The sequence below is a fragment of the Aristolochia californica genome, unplaced genomic scaffold (genome assembly GCF_029961685.1).
Source record: "Aristolochia californica isolate CCGP_79_NKW_82.1479 unplaced genomic scaffold, dmAriCali1.0.hap1 SCAF_10, whole genome shotgun sequence".
NCBI lineage: Eukaryota > Viridiplantae > Streptophyta > Magnoliopsida > Piperales > Aristolochiaceae > Aristolochia > Aristolochia californica.
The window spans coordinates 1,321,720-1,340,359 of NW_027181771.1; the positions used below are offsets into that span (position 1 = coordinate 1,321,720).

The 18,640-nt window shown below is 37.3% G+C and overlaps 3 protein-coding genes across 3 annotated transcripts; 2 read left to right on the forward strand and 1 right to left on the reverse strand.

Moving 5' to 3' along the window:
• Positions 1-20: 20 nt before the first annotated feature.
• On the forward strand, positions 21-5,057 carry LOC137942389 (uncharacterized). Its single transcript, XM_068788014.1, is given in 10 exon segments — positions 21-145; positions 813-924; positions 1,017-1,059; positions 1,062-1,098; positions 1,198-1,336; positions 3,161-3,235; positions 3,554-3,675; positions 3,764-3,839; positions 4,361-4,420; positions 4,703-5,057. Coding segments are annotated over 9 exon segments (777 nt in total). The 5' UTR covers positions 21-145; positions 813-837; the 3' UTR covers positions 4,841-5,057.
• A 2,575-nt stretch (positions 5,058-7,632) lies between these two features.
• LOC137942405 (calcium uniporter protein 6, mitochondrial-like) lies at positions 7,633-11,090 on the forward strand. Its single transcript, XM_068788035.1, has 2 exons — positions 7,633-8,252; positions 9,770-11,090. Exons 1-2 carry the CDS (start codon positions 7,830-7,832, stop codon positions 10,226-10,228), a joined length of 882 nt encoding a protein of 293 aa, XP_068644136.1. The 5' UTR covers positions 7,633-7,829; the 3' UTR covers positions 10,229-11,090.
• A 383-nt stretch (positions 11,091-11,473) lies between these two features.
• LOC137941354 (protein FAR1-RELATED SEQUENCE 5-like) lies at positions 11,474-16,200 on the reverse strand. Its single transcript, XM_068786723.1, has 2 exons — positions 15,275-16,200; positions 11,474-11,960 (listed from the first exon to the last, which is right to left on the reverse strand). Exons 1-2 carry the CDS (start codon positions 15,974-15,976, stop codon positions 11,766-11,768), a joined length of 897 nt encoding a protein of 298 aa, XP_068642824.1. The 5' UTR covers positions 15,977-16,200; the 3' UTR covers positions 11,474-11,765.
• Positions 16,201-18,640: the final 2,440 nt, after the last annotated feature.

An 18,640-nucleotide genomic window follows, 5' to 3' on the forward strand; every position in this document is an offset into this window, starting at 1 on the left:
TTTCGTACTTCCGTGTTTATCTATTGGAAGTTTGCGTGGAATGGACGGTGAATTATGTTTTTAGCTGTTCGTTATTTGAATCAGCGAACTGGTGTCTCGTCCGCCTGCTGATTTTTAAGTTTGTTCTGGCCGGTTCTGATTTGAGGTAAGTGCCGATGCTTCTTCTTTGCTTGAACCTTGGCGTCTAAAAATATAATCCTCCTTCGTGAATCGACTGCTTTTGACGTTTATCTTTGGGCCTTGGCTTTAAAGCTCGATTTAAAATTTGATTTCGTATCTGTACGTGTCGAGACGATTTAAACTTGAATTAAAACTTTAAAGAGAGTTAGACTTTCTTATTACTTAAATTCGATTGCAGTTTGTCGATTTACGTGTGGAGACCAGCAAAAACTTGATTTCGTTATTTCTTTTCGCGAATTTTCTCCTGAACTCGGTCGTCTTTTTTTTTCTTCTTATTGAGCTTAAATATTGAAATAAACGGCATTTAAATAAAAAAAGAAATCATTATTTATTGATTTTGTTAAAGCACATCCCAGTGACGTAACTACCAAGTCTAATTCCCTTAAGAGACAAAGGCCGCAAAAAGATGAAATTGTATTAAAGAAACTAGTAATGCTATAAACTTAGATTTACTTCCTTTGAAATAAGCCGCGGAAAGGTTCTTTGAGACTTCATTTCCAACTACTGCTATTAGAGGATACAAAATCGAACACAAAATCTTTATTCTATGAACAATTCATCTTCATTCTACGAACATGAGGCGTACTACCTCTTGGTGAAGTTTATATCTCCTCTATGATTTCAATGAGCAGTTAGGTTTCCCATTTTCTGGCTGGAATGAATTCATTGGCTGGCATGTTCAATCAAAATGAACCAGTCGTGTATGCCTCAGCAGTGGTTGCCGGCATTTTAATGTGCAAATTTGTAAGTCCATTTACATGTGGTGAGGTGCACATATATTCTCAGGTTACGTCCTTATCAATTATTAAAGTTATCCTTTTCATTTCTTGGTCAAGGTATATGTAGTTAGTGCTCTGATCAGTTCACAGTTCAAATGCTACATCTAAGCAAGGAAGTAAAAGTTGAGTGGAACAACCGGTAAGTTAATCACTGGGGTTCTTAGCAAAAAGTATAAATTTTTTAAATTTAGCTTGCAAGCTTGGAAAGGTATATCCATGATCGTTGTCTGCCATGCAGGGGCTTTTCTACAGTCCATGCGCTATTTGCTGCTGGTGCCTCATTTTACCTTGTCTGGTTATCTGATCTTTTTCAGAGTTATTCAGACCATGAGCTCATGATAAATAGCAATTCAATTCTATCTAATTCTGTCTTGTCGGTAAGTGATTTTATGTTATTTCGTGCTTCTTTGCTTCTCTTTGGAGGTAGGTTCACTGAACATTTTTAGCGAAATTTATTACTGAAAACCCTAAAAATCAGGAAGAAAGTGTTGGAACTAAGTGTGGTAAAATATTTGTTGAATCTTATCTTCAACAATATTAATGCAAATTAAGTGATACAGTACTTAATTGTCGTGATTCTACTGTAACATTTCAGAGTGTGAAGCTGTTCTGAGGCTGTGGTAGTTGCAAAGTTAAGGAAAATCAGATTGAATAAGAAGCTTTGCCGTCCGAAAATGGTAACAAGAAATGTTAGCTTACGGGATGCTGAGGCTCAGAAAACCTTTGATGTTTTAAACAAGAGAGGGATTTGAATGCAGGATGGAGCAAGGGATGACACTACTCATAGTTGATCCTTATCCAGTCCGAAAATAAAAAGAATAAATGCTATTTAGGCAATGCGTAGGGCTTGAAAACTTGTGAGGTTTTAAACAGGAGGGATTTGAATGCAAGATGGAGCAGAAGGGTGAGCCTTCTCTTCATTTATCCTTATGTTTAGGGCTAAAGTCAAGCTGTGAATATCCTGACTTAGGATGACCCTTTTTCAAGCCAAGGGGAACTGCAAAATCTGTCTGGTAGTACTCATATGGCTAGGAGGACATAAAGGGATTCTTATTTTAGAACTTCAATAACTAAACAAGACCGAGAATGCTGCCAAAACACACACACACACACACACACATATTTAGAGTGAGCTACATTTACCTCTGTTTTTTTTCAGACATGGTACCCTGCTAAAGAGCGAAGTTTGACTTGAACAATATGAAAGCTACATCACAAAGAAAATTAATCATAAACTTGCTAAAGATCTAGCTCTATCTTTGACTTTTTAAAACCTGATCTTCTTGGAGCTTCGTGTCTGGAAGATCATCTCCTGCTGCATGATGAACTGTTCTCCTCCTTTAAGCAAAGTACTTCAAGAAACAAAAGGATAAAGAAAACTTTTGCATGCATAAGCTGGTCCAGCATATCATTTAGATGAAGAACAGGATATTTGTTATTTTACCGATGGCATGAATTTGTGTCACATACTCCATGTTCAGTCCTTTTTTGGAGTCAACAACCTTGGGCACTGTGGACTTGCTCTCAAGTATGAACCTTTCCCCAGGTACGCATTTGGTAGCCTGCAAAGCTCTTCATGCGCATACCTAGTGGCTTTTTTTGGGAAACTTCTCTTAGAACCAAATGGATGTGGTCTTCAATGTCCTTAGTTGGAGGTATCCGTAGAGGCAGATCTTTTTCTTAAACAACAATAAGCAGAGCTAAGTTATTAAACCTTCAGCACCTTATTTGCAATATCCTTCTTGAACCGAGTGTCTTATTAAAGCTGATCCATAGACTTTCTAAATGAAGTAACTTTCAAACACTTGACATTCTACGACCTATCTAATTGCCATTCAGCTTGGACTTTCTTAACTAGTCATAGGCAGAATTCTTAGGAATAAACCACTCTTTATAGATCTCATATATGCAAAAATATTATTTTTTCCTAACATTTATAAATCTATTTTTTTATATAATTTATGGCCAAATTATCCATAGTCTGTACATATCTTTGACAACATTGAACTTGATTATTCCACGTATTCGAAAAGGTAGCTGAAATCAGAGATATATTTGAATTATCATCTCTTTGAACGGCTAATATTTTGGAACCATTATTTCAGAAACATGGAGTAAGAATATTTGCTTACTTGAATATATTTCTATATAATACTGACGCTATAAATAGATTTCTGACCAAATTTGTATACCTCATACAGGTTTCAATAGGTTATTTTCTGACAGACTTGGGAATGATCTTGTGGCATTTTCCAGCTTTGGGTGGAAAGGAGTATGTGAGTATTGTAGGCCTCGATTATATTTTAATTGGTAAAGAGATGCATCTCTGTTGCATTGAGTTAATCATTGGGGAAAAAGGAGAAACATCTGCAAAAGAGTTGGTAAACCAACTGAATCAAGTCTATGTAGCTTAGCTCTTATTTATTCAAACCTAATACTTGTAAGAGGTAAGCAGTGATATTCAATACTTTGGACTTGATGAAGAGATTTTTTGTTTTTTTCTTAATAAAATCAGAAAATTGAGTGTTTCTTGATTTTGAAAATTACACAAACAATAACTTTGTGAGGTATTCTGGTATACTTTCTCTGTGTAGATTCTACATCACGCACTCTCCATGTATGCAATCTTCCTCGCACTCATAAGTGGCCAAGGACAGTTTTACATATTAATAGTTCTATTTTCAGAGGTCACAACTCCCTTTGTGAATCTTAGATGGTCAGTTGTTTAACATCTTCAATGTTCATTTATTTTGCAGTAATCATTTTTTCAGTGCTAATTTTTTAGCAGAAATATCAATATGCAGGTATCTAGATACTGCTGGACTGAAAAGTTCTACAATATATGTTGCCAATGGCATCGTTTTGTTCCTAGGATGGCTGGTATGAAATTACTCTTTCCATGCTCTCTTCCTATACTGGTATTAGGAATTTGCTGAAATATATGGTTTCTGTACTTAAGACAAGGATTTGATGATGATGGTCAGGATTATGTGTATTGTATGTGCAATGTTAATGGGAGATTTGCAATTTGACAAGAAAGAATTTTAATTGTCAAAGCTTTTTACCCTTTAAAACACCTTATTTGCAAGAATTTTATATCAAACTGAGTAAATGGAAGTGTTTACTCATAAAGTAATTACCAAAACGGGATCAAGCAAGTGGATGTGGGACCTTAAGCTACAAGTAGATACACTTTTGGGACAGCAATCTGACTTAGTAATGCATAGCACATGCATGTCTTATTCTTTTCTCTTGTTATGGTAACCATATTTATTGTGTTTCTATTTGTATCTTAAAATCTTGAATTGAAAGTTATACATTTGTGCACCAGCTTCTCTTGACAACTTCTTTAATCTGCTGTCTGGTATGTAACTCCTCGCAAAATTGACTGATGGTTCTAGGTTGCAAGAGTCATACTTTTCATCTACTTTTTTGGCCACATGTACTTCCATATTGACCAGGTATTTGGAACTTCTGTCCGTATTTATTTTGGCCACATAGAATGAAGTGTTTTTTCTTGTAAACTTTTTATTGAGCGATATATATATTTCAGGTTCCATTGTCGATTCATATAATAAATGAATTTATGATTTAAAAGGTGCCTTGCTTCTGACATTCTTCCACTATCTCAAGCAGCATGACCATTTTGGCGCTCTTATCAAGCCAGTGAGATTGCTTCATGGAATGACCACTCACTTTTTTTTGTTCTGTTTACTCTCAAGTGCATATTTTTCTTGCTGCAGGTGAAAATGATTTTCCCCATAGGCTTCTACAGCATACTTACTGTGCCCCCAGTGCTGGCTTTAATGAACTGGTTTTGGTTCTGGAAAATCTCCAAGGGCATGATGAAGACCCTCTCAAAAGCAAGACATAGGAATTGATAATCGGCATAAACGGTAACCTTTGCTTTCATGCAAACATTACATCTCAGTCGCTTATACAACATTATGGTGGTTCATTCTTTAGTGTAGTTGTACAATCGGAAGCAATTGCGCATTCCATTGCTTTCCTCAATAACGGCATTCTCAGACCAGTAATCATGTAAAGGAGAAAATAAAGGGAATTGGCGTTTTCCACAAACTAAATTACACCTGGGACTGGGAGATCTGCTAATTCGGTGCCCCCGAAGTGCAAAATCCATTTTTTTTTAGGGCATGAGTTTTTAAGGCAATCAGAAAGTGTCTTATCTAGTTTGGAACCCACAGAAAAGAAAAGAAGTAAGAGAAATGTATTTTCTGGTAACACAGAATCATTGAGAGAAAGAAAATAAAAAAATTACTTTCTTTTTTAGTTAATATTTTTTTTACAAAATAATAAAATTTGGGGAGAAGAAAAGAAATAGAAACAAAAATTTAAAATATTATTAATTTTATTCTTTTTTATTTTTTATTTAAACCATATTTCTCTTCATTTTGTTTCTCAATTTCTATAGGCATCAAAACAAAAACAAAAGAAAAGAAACCCCTGTTTTTTCCCTGTTCTTTCTCTTTCACTTTCTCTTCTTTTTATTTTCTTTTCTCTAGAGTGTTCCCAACACAATCTCAAGGACAAAAGTGGCTAAGGTCGTTGAAAATTCTACATGGAAAAACCAGTTTGGCCAACTATCTCGTTCGGACCACCTGCCTAAAAAGACTATCTCTTTTACTTCACAATGAAATTAAATAAAATTTAAAAATTCCAGGAAAACGTGACTCCCTTGGCCTTCACTGTCTCTAGTGATGCGAATCCATCGTGGCCACGCTCCATTCTGTCGCTCATGTCCCGAGCGCATATCATTGATTGGATAACGCTAATCAAGTCACAATTTTTTTTCTTTTACCATAATAAAAAAACTCTATTATTATTGTCCTCTCGAACAAGAATTTATGCCCTCTTGGAATACGTTACCCATATCTATATCCCATTTATTTATTTATTCGTTTCGTCAATTCATCATCTGTCCTTGTCGCTCACCCTTTCCTTATGACGGACGGAGGGAGGGCCATTTGAAGATTTCGGAACACGTATGGTGGTGACTCTGACGCATGATGAAGAGTTGCTCTGTCGGTGTAACATTAACCCTCCAGTGTCCGCGGAAATTTGAAGCCTAGATCCTGTTTCTAAAAGTTCCGTCATCTTGGTTTTGATCCACCAATTCTTCCCTCAAAACCCACTGAAATTTTTCGTTTCGTTGCGGTTTTTTTGTTTACGTTCATTGATTCGCTGGCCGTAAAAGCTATTTCTCAGAGTCGTCTTCTTCCTTGGAGGCCGATCTCGAGTTCCCGCCGGTCCAGTCCGGTTCGGTTCCTGGAATAGCTTGCAACGGTTACGGTTAACGGAAGTCGTAACGGAGATTAGGCGTTACGTGCGAGAATCGCGGACGTGTCGCGCGACGACGAGTCTCCGCGTAATCGAGTGGAAAAGATGCGGGCGGCGCCCGCCACGTGTCCGTCATTGCGACGTGGCGATAAGACTGAGTTTTCTCTTATTCCGCGGCGACAAGTGGACCAACCAAAATTTTCTCTTTTTCTTTTTAAAAGAAAATCGGGACAAAAGTTCTTAAGGCTGAAGAGAAAAGTAGGTTGTAGGTAGCAATGTACCTCAACAAACAAGTTGTTAGCTCTCTTGTAGAAATAAACTGAGTAATAACTAATTGATGGTGGTTGTGATGGTGGGAATGGATTGAGGACTCAACAACCACTTTTGATGAATTGGTTTAAGTGCTCTCAACCTGGCTGCAACGTACTATAATATTATTGTAGACACCAACTCATGTTAAAAGATCAAAATTGAAAATCCCAATCAAAATCACATAAGAACCAAATGTCTAATGTCTTACTAACTTTTGTATTGTGGGTTGTGTTACAAATTAATCAATTGTTGATGTATTAGGAGAATTGGAGTAGCTAAGAATATTTTGTTACCCTAATCGACAACTCTAGGTTCAATTGTTGGCATCTTCATGAGGGACTGGGGGATTCCTTCTCCTTTTGCCTCTAAATTTGGATTCCTTGACAGTGGCTAACTAATACACCCAAAAGATCAATTTGTTAGGTACGAAAAACTACCACCTACAAGAGTAGACGGAATCACTCTGACACCCACCCCCCCATTCTTGACCGCCTCTCACGGGATTCGAACGCGGGACGTGGCGTACCGCTTAACTTCTAGCTAATAGGAGTCAAATGTCTAGCTAATAGGACTTCCATCCTAGTACTACTCTTGGAGAAGTTTGTTTAACTTCGAAGTTTTGAGTCAAACGCCTAGCCAATACAACTCAACGACTGGTCTGTTAGGTGTAAAAAATTACCGCATATAAGATTGGACGGAACGACACCCCAACCCTACATTACTATTAGATATGACCTCTTCCCATACCCTTATCCCTCGTATACTAAAGCCCCCCTCTTTTTTTTGAAAAAAAATATTATCGGTAAAAATGAAAAATTATTTTAAAATAGAAATATAATAAATTAATGAAAATTATTTAAAATTATAAGTTTATTATAATTTAAAATATTACTCAATTATGTATTTAGATTAAAATTATATGTAGAGGTAGTTGCCGGCTCTCCACGGTTTCCTCTCTCCGTCACCGTTAAAACCCCGACGGTCGTTTCGGCATCCGCGTTGAATGGCCGTTCTGGTTCTTTGCCCCCCGCGTCTCTCGTTCCTTCAAATCCGAAGGCCTCAGTCCGCCCTTCCCCCCCAGCCTCCCTCGAACCAGAACAAACAAACAAACAAAAAGAAAAAAGAAAAAAGAAAAAAGAAAAAGAAAAAAAGAAATTCTCCGTCTCCTTCTTCGAGTTCAGAAACACAAACCTTCATTCATTCCCTTCTTTGCTTTAATGGTTTTCTAGCAACCATTCTTTTCGCACATCTGTAACCATCATGTGGAGATCCTCGCGGTTTTTCTTCCGTGCATTGACGTCATCTGTGCGTTATGGGTCGTCGTCTTCGTCTTGCTTTAGGTCGACGGAGAAGTATCTCCATCCGACGCGTGCGTTCTGTTCTGGGTTGGCTACCAAAGAGGAAGAGCCGGAGCAGAATCGGGTAGGCAACGAGGGTGCTGGGAAAGAAGAGTTTTCCATCGCGGAGGCGAAGAAGCTGTTGCGTCTCGCGAATGTGGGGGCGTTAAAGAAGAGGCTGGAGCTGGAAGGCCAGGAGGTGATTGGCTATCCCGAGCTCATCAAGACATGTGAGAATATGGGGGTGGCGAAGTCGGCTGCAGAAGCTGAGGTATTTGCCAAGGTCCTTGATGAGGCTGGTGTGGTGCTTCTCTTCAGAGATAAGGTTTATCTGCATCCGGATAAGGTAAGTTATTTCCTTTCAGTATGTGATTTCTTTCATTTTTTAGATGTTTTTCTTGTTCCTTTTTCTGGTTAGGTATATTGGGTTGTATCAAATTTTTACATTGGCGGTTGGGTTCTCGAAGGGAAATTTTGTGCCCTTTTTTTAATTCGCTGAGAAACAGATCGGTGCCTTGTCCTATTGTTTCCGACCTCAGGAGATGATTTTGGGGCCTGTCGTTGTTAAGTCGATTCGAGTTCCGTCAATTCTTTCTTGTTCTGTTTATTGGTCATGTTTGTTCTTAATTTCGTTCATTCATGGACAGATGTCTGTCTCGGTTTCCGGCGACGATTCTTTTCTTTCTGCCTTTTCTTCCTTCCTGTCTCCACCAATTATGTCTTGTGCTGTTGTGTCGGAGAAGGGGATCCCTGGATGATTCCAGAAGAAAAATGGATTCTTTTTTACTCGTTGTTCTGTTGCTTTGCTTTGAATCCGTTTTAGTTTAATTGACTAATTTGCTGTTGTGCTCGAGGCATTTTGATCTTTACGTATGTTCTTTTGGTTTTGTCGTTTGTTCCCTGTTTCAGTCGCTGGCGGAGAAAACCAGCTTCTCATATCCTTATTTTCTTGTTTTTTTCCTGCTATCTTTTAGCATTTTCATCGAAGGGATTCGAGCAAGAACATGGGTTCAAATTCTTTGGTGGTTTGGCCTCCGTTTCCTTCCTGTTATCTTGTGGCATTTTCATTAAAGGGATTCGAGCAAGAACATGGGTTCAAGTGTTGACCTCTGAACGGGATTGGGTGGTTTTCTCTTGTAGTGGATGAGAGAATGAAGGATAATATGGCCCCGCCATTTTTCTGCTTGCTTTTCAGTTCTTTTGAGTTTTAAGCCTGGTGGATCTTGTGTGATGTGATAGAACAACAAGTTTTTGAATGGATCACGGTATTCTTTGTTTGGTCTTTCACCATTATTTATTTCTTCTTTTGGATCAACAAAGCCATCAGATTAAGTTCACCTAGTCCGGCAGACTCTTTTGATTTCCTTGATTCCTCTAATGAGCTGCCATCTCTTTACTTAAAGTTAGCCCATTAGGATCTCTTTGTACAACATCTGATACAAAGAACCAGTTTTTTATAAGCTGGCCGTTTTTATTCGACAATTTGAATCTACCTTTTGTGGCAATCCAAAGCTGTTGGTTATGTTTTTAAACTCCAATGTGCCTGTTGGCCCTAAAGGTTTTACATGGAGATTCTTCTAGCTTACCAGTTTTCTTTTTTTTTTCTTTTTTTTTTTTTTTAGAGCAAAAAATCTTATCAGGTTATTCCATGTAAGACAAGATGTAAAAGCAGTAAGGATGCCTTCTTCCATAAATGATGAAGCAGGGCACTCTACTGCACCTTTGTTTACATCTTTAACTTTTATTTCCAGCAGACTAATTATTGTATCAGTTTGTGCTTGGCCTGTATTGTTTACAATAACTAAATTTGGATTATTTGAAGCATTGTGTCACTGATTGAATTTATTTGGAATTTTTAATCAGGTTGTGGATCTGGTGAGAAGAGTAATCCCCCTGGCATTAGCACCTGAGAATGACCCAAGGGTAGAAGAAATGAAAAGGTTAAAAGAAAGAAAAGAAGAGATTGATATGCTAGCTCACAAGCAGGTTAGGCGGATCTTATGGACCGGATTGGGCGCCTTTGTCGTCCAAGTGGGTCTATTCTTCCGGCTCACCTTTTGGGAATTTTCATGGGATGTTATGGAGCCAATCGCTTTTTTCACCACTTCTACTGGCTTGCTCCTTGGATATGCTTACTTCCTCTTTACATCAAGGGATCCTTCATATCAAGATTTCATGCAGCGGCTGTTCTTATCAAGACAGAGGAAGCTGATTAAGAAACAGAACTTTGACATGGATCGCTACATCCAGTTGCAAAAACGGTGCAAATTCCCTCTACATGACTTTGAGGCAAGGGAGGTAGAGACCATGTACAAACATTAAGACACCGTCGATGCTGTCACAGTTCTGATGTTCTTTCTGTGTTTTAAGTATGACCCAGGTATTTTTTGTCTCCGTCTGGGTTGCACTACTCCCTTCCTCATCACCCAAGCTTCTAAAGAGGTCTAACAAACATATTCATTTGTTAAACATTGTTTTCTGCTAGTTTTTAGCTCGACTCAGCAAAAGATCATCAGACTGTACTCTATCCGCTTTGTTCACCAGTTCTATACTGTCTTTTCTGTTAGTTTTTTGCCAGTTGATCAATTTCCTATAAAGAGAAGTCCAATTTTTCACTCCCATCTGTGTCGCTCTATCTAGCTTATTGTTAATACTCTTGCAAGTTCTATTCTTCTTTTGCCATCATATTCGTGAAATCTCAGGTAAAAGGTTTACTTCTACAAGTTGTGTCTATGGAAGGATGCTAGCAGCATTTTGATCAAAATGAGATGTGTTGAACCTGAAATTCGGCAGCACAGTCACCGGATCCATATCAGAGAGACATGTGAGGAGGAGATAAGCTCTGGGTTTCCTATATTCAGATACAAAGAGAAGTGTCTGGGATCAGATCTCAGTGAAAACAAACAGTTAAGGGATTTTTAAATGATGTCTCTCAGGGCCAAGCCCCAAGAACCAGTTGCAGCAGGGAAGAGCTGCACCATGGGTGGTGGGTGGTATAGGAGGAAATAAGATGACCTGTTGGAGTACAAAAAATGGTCGATGTCTGCAATTGCAGGAACTAAGAGAGAGAACGTGTGATTGGAAAAACTAATGAGATGGATAAGTCTGCTTACAAGTTATTGATTGTTAGCTCTAATTGTAATTTACTAGATTTTTATATATTCCCAAAATTGGTCCGAGCAGCTTAATGGAAAACTAAAATATTCTTTTTTATTTTAAATGTTTTTAGATAGAGAATTTTGTTTGGTTGTCGTGTCTGAGCTCTTTACTGTTGTCTTGTGGGTATTTCCAGGAACTGGAATTCTTCAGTGAAGGTAAGAGAAATAGCTCTCGTGGGATTGCTCCAGTGAGAACACTTAAGGCCCTGTTAGTACTTATGGTTGGAAATAATGCCTTACTAGAAAATGACATAAAAGTCTATTAAAAATATTTTTTTATCTGGAAACAGCAGTAAAGACCTAAATGATATAGACCCATTACCTGTTTACTAGTCAGATTGGTACATTCCACAATCGAATCAAGCAAGAATGTGAATAAAAACGGATGGGAGATCTGCAAATCCACCAAACACTAGCAAGATGCTTCTACAATTCAACGTTGCTATGAACAATTACTGTGCAATCCATTACAACGGGGCTAAACTAATTCCTTCCAACCCCAGAAATTTCCATTTTTTGTACACTCGCGATCATGTATTTCTGTCCTTAAAAAAAACCCATATACAAACAACAACATCCCTCGCCAGGGAACCCAGAACAAGATGAATCCACATACACCAGAACATCTAAATTGCATTAGGAAATTGAAACTGGCTTCTGCTGGATGTAATCAATTGCCACCCAGGCCTGCAAATGACTGGTTATTTGAAGTGCAACATTGATTGATCTCCGGATTCAATCGCTCTGATACTCTGCCTAATGTCATCAACCTTCTTCGACAGTTGTTCTTCGATATCTTTCAATACCATTAGGAGATGTGCGCGATAACTAGCACATCGATGATTCACACGATCCAGCTCCAGCGTTAGTTCCCGGATGGTTTTATCCTTATCACCCTGCACGCAATGAGTTGCAAGCACCAAAATCAATCAATATAGGGAGGAGGGGAAGAGAGTGTATATGAGCATCAAGAAGCATACAGACACCTTAAATGGAGCTAGGTCAAATGGAATCAAAGAGAATCATGATCAAGCAAACAGTTTATAAATGAAACTAGATCAAATCATACTAGTCCACAAAAAGGTGAATGCATCAGTTGTAGATTCTCTATTCCTTTTGAATGACAATATTATGCCAGTTTTATTTCTTCGACTGAAAAATAGGTAGAGTTTTAGCATCAGCAATCCTGTAACTTGTGAAGACAAACTTCTAGCCCTTTGCATGGAGGATGGAGGAAACAGAGGGAAGGCAGGGGGCTCACCGCAAGGATAGCTGATGGGAGAGGGAAACTCCACCCTCCCTGCCCTCATGTGGGAGGGAGGGTGGTGGAGACACCCAGTCACTTGAGTTTACACTCGGAGGCTTCGGACCCTACCAGGACCCACCACATTGTGGTTGGGTGATTCCATATTTTGTAATTCATTTATTTTAGTTTGTTTTTTGTTTTTTTCCTGATTTTACGAGATTTATCAATTAATGATTTATCTCTTTTTGAATTTTGAATTTCAGTTTTTCCTTTATTAATTGATTGTAATTGAATCAGTTGACATAGATTGATGATGAATAAAATGATTCCCTCTATTACTCTTCCTTCCTGATCTCTCTCTTCCTCTCTAATCTTCTCTTTCTTCTTCTTTTCTTTGTTTCTCCTCTTTTCTTCCTTAATTTCGCCGTTGAAATCATCAAATCACGCACGTCCCGCATCAGGTTGGTATCAGAGCAAATGTTCCTATCTGAAGACCCATCATTGAAGACATCCCAGAGCTGAAATCATTTTGGAACATCGCCGCCTGTCGCCACCCCCCAAAGCTTCAACCGTTTGTTCCCTGATTGCACTTCGTAGGAGCCTTGAGACTACAATGCCAAAGTCAAAAAAAAAAAAAAAAAAAAAAAAGCTCTATCGCGTTTCTTTCCTCATTGTCGGCGACCTCACCGTCACAACCATCACCGCCATCACCACCCTCTATCATTGTTGTCACCGCTCCCTGTTGCTAGCGAAGACCCATGCCCCTCCCGACTCCCAAGCCATTGCAAATCTTCCTCCTAAGCTTCATCCCTACAGATCAAGGCATTTGAGCCACCACCGCCGCCACCCGGTGCCGTTGGCTAGTAGATCCCCGCGCCCCGATTGCACCTCTCGTCGAGCTTCGATTAATCAAAACCATTTTGATTAATCGGGAGCTCTAACATGTGCACCTTTTGCAGGTCAGACATAAGTTGCACGTGCGAAAGAAAAAAGGGGTTTAATAAAAAAATCAGTTTGTTCACACATGCATCATCAGTTTGTTTGCTCTAGCTCCCGCTTCTATTCCAGCTCCAACCTCAGCTCACCATCTACATTGCATACGTCACTTCGGTGCACCCCAACCAGCCTACCAAGTTACATCATTCTACCCCCTTTTGGTATTACTTAGTTTGTCTTAAATTGCACTATTATTTATTTTTGTGCCGGTAATTTGTTGTGCCACAATTAACTAGACCTCGAAATTCATGCAAAAAGTAAAAAAAATGAACCATGTTTATTTTGTGTGCCTATTTTACCTGTGTGCTTTCAATTCTCATTGTTAATTTTGAAGCTTGGCCAATCAGTGCGATCTTACGTCACTACTCTAGTTTCATTCTTTCCTTTACCTTATTAGTCTGTGCACTCTTGTCTTGCATCTTTGTTAATTTGAATTATGACTAAGTCACAAAACAAACCATAAGCAAGACACTTTAACAAGCATAAAGTTTGTTTAGGGTTACTTGCGGAACTCAATAGTACTTGCATTTACGTAGTGGTCGCATCATGCGTGAAATGCATCATCCTCCGTTATGGACACCAAAGATGATACCCTCAAACAAATTTTGGAACAATTTGGCACCATTAATGATAGGCTCACTACCCTAGAAATTCAGTCAGCCAAAGGGGAAAGCCCTGTAGAAGCTAAGTCACCCAGGGGTTATGATATCGAAGAGGAGGAATTTCCTCGTGTTCATCCTCACATATTCCCTCCTTCTAAGAATCATGCATCCTACCCCCAGCATCATGAAGGAATCAAAGACAACATTTAGAAACACATAAGAGTTGAGGCCCCTACATTTGATGGTCATTTGGATCTATGAATATTATCCACGTGGATTCATGAGATGGACCGATTTTTCAAGTGGTACTACAATTTGATCAACCTTAGCAAATTAAGCATGTGTTTTCATGCCTCACGTGGATTCATGAGATGGACCGATTTTTCAAGTGGTACTACAATTTGATCAACCTTAGCAAATTAAGCATGTGTTTTCATGCCTGTACATTATGTTTTGGAGAGAGAGAGAGTGAAGCCTACTAGCTAATTGTCTCACCTTTCAAGAAAACACCCAAACAAAGGTAATAGGTCAAGATGATGCTGCTAAAATTGCATCCAAGTTTCAAACCAATTGAGGAACTTCAGCTGCTCTACTGGCATTCCTCAGAGTTAGAAAAAGCTAATAGAACCTTATTTCAGGGAGGGCTCGGGTAGAAGTGGCCCAAAACTTGCCTTTATGTTAGAAATCTCCAAGGCTGATCCCAAGCACAACTGAACCTAAATGAAATACCCAACTTATATTTCTTAAACACAACAAAACCTGAGCCAGGCCACTTTCTGAAAGATGTGAAAAGTTAACCACATTGTGAACCACTTTCATAAGATGACCAAAGAACCAAACCTTCACCCAGATTGAGGTAAGAGAATAACCTTTGACCAACTCACATACCTCCGAACTCTGAAGGTTAACTTCGTGGAAAACAATTATAAACGATTTAATTTATGCTTACAGGTTCCACCTTGTAGCAGTCGAGAGAACGACCCTCGAGCTCCAAAGGGTTAAGCAAGCTCGCTAAACTATCAATGCACTTCCTCTATTTCTAATTTATTTCTCTAATCTTTCAGATAATTGCAGTTCAGAACTACTTTTTTCGACATTTTAAAGCTCTACTCTCACTCATAAAGCAACAGGAACTAGAGGGCACAACACTTGCTCAACTCTTTAAGAGAGTAGATAAACAAATATAAAACACCGCTAGCATAAACCAAATCAAAATGAGCCCCAACAAGAAGAAAACATCCACAGTCAAGTAGGTGTTGAACCTAGAGTACTATTTCTTGATGCCACAGAAATGATTTTACAAAGAAAATCCATTTCTTTCAAGATAGAAGAATATATCAGAGGTAAACAGAGGAAAGAAACTCACCTTATGAGATCGAAGGCAATGGACCTTTCCAGGAGGCGCTAATGGATGATTGTGGTCCCTCTCAAATTTCGCTAGAACCCATTTTCCCGTTGTCTGCTTCTTCACCAAAATCATTGCCTTACAACCTTCCCTTGTGATTGCACGGGGCCGCTTCATCTTACTCTCATTGTTCGCATTTCTCTTTCGCCGGAACCCCTCTTTGGAACACACGAATCTGCGAGAAATAATAGTACCGTCTCGCTTAGACCGGCAATAAATACTAACACGAATGCTAAATCCGATCCGCCTAGCGTAAGAGTTATAAAATATCTTAGCAGCCTCCTCCGAATCGAACTCCATGCCTTCCCTGGGCTCTAAAGCTTCTTCATCTCCACCGTACGACAATAAGTCCCTCCCCTGAGTGTTCTCAATCATTTCCCCATCCTCCACGACCACCATTTGGCGATGGGGCCTTCCAACCATATTCTCCAGCATTTCCCCGTTGTCAGCAATGTGCGGCAGGAGGCCCCCATCCAGGGGTCTTTCCAGGGAGCTTTCGATAATATCGTCTTCTTCTCCCAGATGGGTTCTGCCAAGAGAGTTTTCAATTATATCCTCCTCGTCCTCCTCATCGTCGTCGCTGACGTGAGGACCCACGTTGAGGCAATCCCTGCGAATGTCCCCCAGGCCCATCTGCGGCAAGAATCGGATCCTTTGATGCATAAATGCTTCAGTGATATTCCATAAGCAGAGATTTCAGTAAAATTTCTGAGGTCTTCCCGATCGACTCTTGGGGAATAAATTCCAGACCAAGTAAAAATTGGACGAAAATAATCGATTTTCCGTTCGGAATCGTGCCTGAATCCTAGATCGGAAACTTCCCGAAGCGGCTGAAAACCCTAAACCCGAACCAGCACCACGGAGACGAAGAGGGATATACACCGAGAGATTTTGTCCTATCGGACGTTAGCCAAGACAAAAAACCACATTCAATGAACTACTACGCGTCCAATTTCTGATTTTGCAGAAGTGGACACATTTATTATCTGTTTATAAGTAATCTAAATATGACCTAAATGCACTAAGTGCATTCAGTTTATACTTTTATCATTCAAATTTATTTAAGTAATTAAAATTAATTTATTCGTAGTTTAATTATAATTGAATTCTACTTGTTTCCTATATTAAAAATAAATACTCGTGTACTCTAATTACACCAAGTTAATAAAGTATTTTCCTTTTCTAGAAATTCAACATGATTTCAGAGTAGGTTGTATGAGTTGACTCAATCAACCTACAAAGATAATGTGATCAATTTTTAATATATCATCTCTAGTAGCTTTAGGTTTGTATTTTGTCTTTTCTTTCTTCCTGTCCTATAAACTATTGTTTTATTGGTGTTCTCACCTCTATACTGAATATTTCGTATTGAAAATTATACACTGACGAAAATATCTTCGAGTCTATTTTTTTATGCGAAAATAATTTTGGTAATATAAGTTTTGTACAAAGATAATTCGATATTTGAAGCTGCAAAAGTCAGACTACAAGAATGGTTCAAGCAACAATAATAGAAAACTTCAACTTTTAAGGCGTTTTATGCCATAAAAATGAGACTTTATATGGAGAATTATATATAAAAAAATAGATTTGTATTGAAGTTTAGTTTTATAAGGAGAAAATTTCATGTCAATTTCATCAATATATGTAAGGAGATAGTCGCATTAGAGTTGACAACCATTAAGAAACTAAATAAAGAAAATAAAGAGGTCATAACAAATTTAAGAACAAAACTTTTATTTCAAATTAAGTAACAAATTAAAAATTATTTGAGTTTAGTTTATCAAAGAACAAATGGTTTGTGATTCTTATTTATATTGTGGGAGATATTAATATCAAAAGTATTAAAGGTTAGTTTTGTCGAAAATCTTTTTTCTTCTCCATTTTTTTTCCTATTATCTCTCAATGCATTGGCGTGAATTGAGTTTCCTTTTCTTCTATCATCCTAGTTTTTTAGCCAAATTTCTCCTATAATCAGAGAGTTTTGGTCATAATTAATCACTCCCTTATGGTTAGGAATGATTTTTTTCTTCCACATTGTGCTTTGTCCAAGCTGGGTTTCTGTGTCTTTTTTATCCCCAACTTGAGGGGGGAAAATAGAATAATAAGTACATAAATAGGTATTTTGTGCCACATGTTATGGTAATTTTTATGTAACCAAAACATTAAAAAAATGGGGACAAAAAATGATGAAAAATTAACATATATGAAAAAAATTTAGCCAATGAAGTTAAAGACCAATAATCCTTTTCATTGCAAGTTGAAGCATTTATGAAAAAAAAATATTATCCAATGAAGATTGAAGACCAAAAATCATTTTCATTGCAAACTAAAGTCGTAAACTCTAGCGTGAGAGGGTGTGTTGAAGAACATATATGAAAGAGTCTTACATGACTCTCATAGAAAAAAAATTCACTGAGCCAAAATTAATCTCACAAGAGGTCTTAAAGAAAGTGTTAATTAAAGGTGTCTGAGTTATGTTAGTATTCTATTTATGTTCAATTATTCAATTGTTCTAAAAATTATTTTTAGTATTTAATTTTGGGTGTACTGGGATAATGGTAGTTTAAATATAATTGGATTTTACTTGTTTCCTCTATTATAAATAGAAGTTCACGAACTCAGATTTAATCAAGTCAATCCATTACTTTGTCATTAAAAATAATTTAAAAACTATTAACCCCCTATTTAATTATTAATAAATAAAATAAAAATTAAAACCAATAAAAAAAAAAAATTACCGTTAAAAATGACTAATAAATTTATAATCAAACATTATTAAAATATAAAAATTACTTACCCATAAACGTTTTATTGAGTAGAAAAAAGTAATTTTACATGAACTATTTCATTATATTTATGTTTTCATGTTTATTCGTAACGTAATATTTAGAAAAAAATATAAAAAATTATAAAATAGCCAACTTTGTTAAGAATTACAATGGCTCAATATCCAAAACCCTATCAAGATAAATAAACTTTATTTTATAGAAAGATTGCAAGAAGCGAGCAACGAGGCATTGTTAATTAAGTAGCCATGTCGAATATCTTTACCGATTTATTAAGTATAATATTTTTACAATTTTCAATTTTCATACATCTATTAAATTATCGAGAAAATAAAAAAAAGAAAGAAAAAGAGCATGATAGATATAAATATAATTTAATTTATTTAAATAGTAATAATAATATTAATATTTAAACATACATTATATTATACTCGTATACTAATTTTTATATTATCCATTTAGTAATATTTTAAATTATAATCCAATATTATTATATAGTTTTTTTAAAATAATATTTTATTATATTTTTATTTTATCA